The following is a 4348-nucleotide window of genomic DNA, read 5'->3' on the forward strand; positions in this document are numbered from 1 at the left end:
GTGATTCACAAGATCTTTTAATACAGACGTACAGACAAGTAAACACACAAACACATACAAATAAGGGTAAAACTATATTGCTCTGGTGTTGCCTTCAGGGCCAGATGGTAAAAAACAGTCTTACTTTTTTAAGCATCAGTCTGTCAGAAGTCACAATCTGTAAAACTGGTGCAGAGTTTGTGTGAAAAATGCAAACATTCACTCAGCTTTCAAATCAGTTTTTGAATCATTTATGTTTATTTATCATGAATGAATGTATAAGTTATACAAGGAGAGGAAAACATATGAATTAAGCTGTTTATAATGGTTTTGTTAAATTCTACATAATCTCACACATATTGTCACTTTTTAATACTATTTAATCATCTAATCAAAATACAAGTGTGTGTGTGTGTGTGTGTGTGTGTGTGTGTGTGTGTGTGTGTGTGTGTGTGTGTGTGTGTGTGTGTGTGTGTGTGTGTTGAAAACAATGAGCAACAAGAGGAGGAGGAAGCAGAAGCATGGAGGGACCAGGCTGTGCTGCCTTGATTAGACCACGAGGACAAAGGCGGAAACAACAGAGACGAAGGACGTCTTCCAGATAAGAGACTGAACCCTCACTGGTGTTTCTGTGAGGACACACAGCAAAGACAACACTCTGACAACAGCTACAGGACAACACTCTGACAACAGCTACAGGACAACACTCTGACAACAGCTACAGGACAACACTCTGACAACAGCTACAGGACAACACTCTGAAAACAGCTACAGGACAACACTCTGACAACAGCTACAGGACAACACTCTGAAAACAGCTACAGGACAACACTCTGAAAACAGCTACAGGACAACACTCTGACAACAGCTACAGGACAACACTCTGACAACAGCTACAGGACAACACTCTGAAAACAGCTACAGGACAACACTCTGAAAACAGCTACAGGACAACACTCTGACAACAGCTACAGGACAACACTCTGACAACAGCTACAGGACAACACTCTGAAAACAGCTACAGGACAACACTCTGAAAACAGCTACAGAACAACACTGAAAACAGCTACAGGACAACACTGAAAACAGCTACAGAACAACACTGAAAACAGCTACAGAACAACACTCTGACAACAGCTACAGGACAACTATTCAACCGCTGGAACCGCTCCTCCAGCAACCAGAGACCAGAGACGGGACGATTGGAAAAAACAAATCATTCCTCGTCTCCTGGAAACTAAAACCACGGTTAGAAACATTTGAAGGAACTGAAATGTTTCAGTTAGCTTCATGAGACTGAAGGACAAACTGTGGCTGGCAGCAGTTTGTTGTTACGATCGTGTTTTAATGAATAATTTAAGAATTACAGCCAACCTGTAACATTTTAAAGAGTCTGTGACTTTATCCTTCAAATACAAGTCAAARAAAACGTCTTTAATCTTGAGAAAAGTGGCAAAATACTCGTGATTTTACACATTTTGTCTCATGAACAGCCTGTTTCTTTTTTGAACTTGTCTCTGCCAAAGTGAAACAGGAAGTGACATCAAAGGGGAACTCTTCAATAAAATAAACTCTCTGGTTTTTGTTCATTAAAACAATATTATTTAAACTTTAACTCTTTATCTCTCTGATATCGACTCAAAATAATAAAAAAAACATCAGATTATTCTTTACAGTCTGTTGTAGCATCGCTCTGTTTGCATGCACATTCCCCTTTGACATCACTTCCTGTTTCTTCACAGGCAAATATCTCAACAACTGTTCATCTCAACGACATGAAATTTGTTTTGCAATATTTTATCAATGTCCTCTTTCCAAAAAAGCATTCATGTTCATTACAAAAACTGACGTCACMGACACTTTAAAACAATGAAAGTTGTGACTAATCATCTTCCCAGAGATGAAGGTTTTTCAGTAAATATATTAAAACTATAAAGAACCAGTAAATCTAATAACTTTAGAAGTGAGACACCTGGTGGACTCCAGGACCTGACCCGGTCCTGGTTAGAGACACAAACCTGCGGCAGGTGTTTTACAGCCAGTTGTTGCCGCGGCACCAGAGGACTGTCCATCGTGGAGTCCAGTCTCTCTGAGGAGCTGCTGGTGAGACCCCCCCAGTCCGTCTGACTCGGGGTGGTCCCTGCGGTTTCCGGAGACGTCAGCGGCAGATCGCTGGAGTACCCCGACTCCAACAGAGACGGTTTCCCCGAAGGGTCCACCTGCAGCTTGGAGGACGTCCTGCTGTCCAACAGTTGGACTTTCAGGAAGCTTTCCACGATGGGGGTCGAAGCGGGACRGTCTTTGAGGACCTCCACGTCACCGACTCCGTCCCCGCTCCACACCGGGGAGCCATAGTTGGTGGGGTACGCTGTCCTGACCATGCAGAGCTTACCGCCCACCTCCCGGATGTGGACCACCCCTCTGCGCTCCCTGTCAGACGGCTCGTCCACGTCCTGAGTGGGTCCGTCTCTGTCTGCTCTGCTCTCGTCCCTCTCCTCCTGTTGGAGGATCCAGGGTTTCTCCAGGACCCCCTGGGCCTTCTCCCTGACCCGGCAGACCCTCCCTCCCCCCGGCGTGTTGACCGGCGTGGCGGCGGTCTGGCCCGGGATGCTGGAGACGTCRATGATGGCGCTGACCGTGTCCTCCTCCCCAGGAAGACAGAACACCCCCCTCCAGGCGGGGCTGGGGGTCGGGGTCCTGAGGAGCCCGGCGCTCAGGGTGCTGCTGTGGGGGTACATTAAGTCGGGGTCCGGCGCTGATCTTCTGCTGCTCTCTGGAACTGCAGCGTGTTGATCTTCATCCTCAGGAYCCCCTCCTCCTCCTCGCTCCTCCTCTGGTTTCTCCGCTCCTCTTTTAGGAGCTTTGCGCTTGAACCGAAAGCGCGAGCGTTTCTTCGACGGGAGGGGGTGCGACCCGTCCGGATCCCCGTCACGAGAGGGTCGGACACAGCCCATGGAGTTCCCCATGACTTCAAAAACACGGAAATATCTGGTAAAAACGGGCAGGTGAGTCAGGACAGGTGTGTAAAACCCATCCTGAGGAGCGGAAACCCGGATCAGAGTTAAACCTGCAGAGTCAGGCAGTGCAGGGGCCAGCCCCGCTCTCTCAGGACCCCAGCTTGAGGGGAGTGAAGTCAGTCTGAGTGGATGATTTGTGACCAGGTGAGTTGTTACCTGGTGGGATGAGCCTCTCACCTGAGAATCTCATCTTTTTAAAGCCTCCTCAGGATCAGTTCTTTAACGATCAACCAGCAGCTGAGATTTGTTTTCAGCTCTGTGACCTCGTGAATGATGCCTCGGCCTCGCTGTGATAACGTTACTGCAGCGTAAAGAGCAGAGACATTAGCAGCCCCCTCCTCCCGTACAACAGGTATCAGGGTTCCCCTCCTGTCTCCTCCTGTCAGAGTGGACAGGTGTGTGACGGAGCGAGCACTCAGCCGATGCAACAGATCGCAGGGAGGTCCCACGGCTCGTTGAAGCCTCCATCAGAGCCTGGCTCAGTCCTTCAGGACACGTGTTCCTGTCCTCAGCGTGTTCACGTGACCAGCAGCAGAACATGAAACTCCACGAGGAAGCCCGAGGTTCAGAGTTGGAAACACTCAGGAGTCATAAAGCTCTTCATCAGGTGGTGCAGTGCGACGATGCAACAGCCTGAAACATCCACGGCTCAGGTCACAACGAGGTAAAATWTTTAAAATATCTGGTCCTGGTTTCCCTCCAGTCCGGTTTGATCTGATCAGGATCCAGCTCCTGGGGGGGCGGACGGGTGGACGTCCTCAGACTTGCAGCCGTCGACCCGTTTCCTCTGCGTCTGGAGCCGAGCCAAAAGGGACGGTGTGTCCGGAGGAGTCCCGAGCATCAGAGGTTAGAAACAAAAGCAGGCGTCTCCGGTGGAGACCTTCAGACGGGCTCTGATCCGACTGACGCGGCGGAGGCTGAGGAGGATGTTGGGCGGTCCCCGGATCAGCTGGAAGACCCCCCTCCCCTCCTGACCACGAGCGGGTCCGTCTCAGCTGAGCCTCGGTGTTTTGAGGCCTGCCGATCTGCCGCTGCCTCGACCGGCGGCTCTGCTTTTCCTCCGTCGACCTGCAGACGCCGGCAGGAAGGAGAGAGGAGCGTTTTATCTCGCAGCTGCTGCAGCTACGCTCCCTCTTCTGCACGATCCACCCCTCCCTGCCTGGCTCTCCTCCTCCTCCTCCTCCTCCTCCTCCAATCCACTTCCTCATCCCTCCCATCTCTCCCCACAGCTTTCTGTCTCGCTCTGCTGTTAGAGCAGCTTTCTGTGCCACAAACACTCGACCCAAAAGCTCCTCTGAGCTGCAGCTGCAGCCAGGAATTTATAMGAAATCAGGCGGCGGTGGAAGAATCTG

The 4348-nt window shown here is 50.3% G+C and overlaps 1 protein-coding gene across 1 annotated transcript in view; it reads right to left on the reverse strand.

The window, feature by feature from the left end:
* Positions 1-4121, reverse strand: part of LOC106529120 (microtubule-actin cross-linking factor 1) — a gene marked incomplete at its 3' end in the record, with an annotated part of 10021 nt that extends 5900 nt beyond the window's left edge. Inside the window, 1 exon segment of the mRNA XM_014024459.1 lies at positions 1998-4121. Within this exon segment, the coding sequence (XP_013879913.1) occupies positions 1998-2945 (948 nt within the window).
* Between the last annotated feature and the right edge of the window lie 227 nt (positions 4122-4348).

Source organism: Austrofundulus limnaeus, unplaced genomic scaffold (assembly GCF_001266775.1).
Source record: "Austrofundulus limnaeus strain Quisiro unplaced genomic scaffold, Austrofundulus_limnaeus-1.0 Scaffold424, whole genome shotgun sequence".
In the NCBI taxonomy this organism is placed as follows: domain Eukaryota; kingdom Metazoa; phylum Chordata; class Actinopteri; order Cyprinodontiformes; family Rivulidae; genus Austrofundulus; species Austrofundulus limnaeus.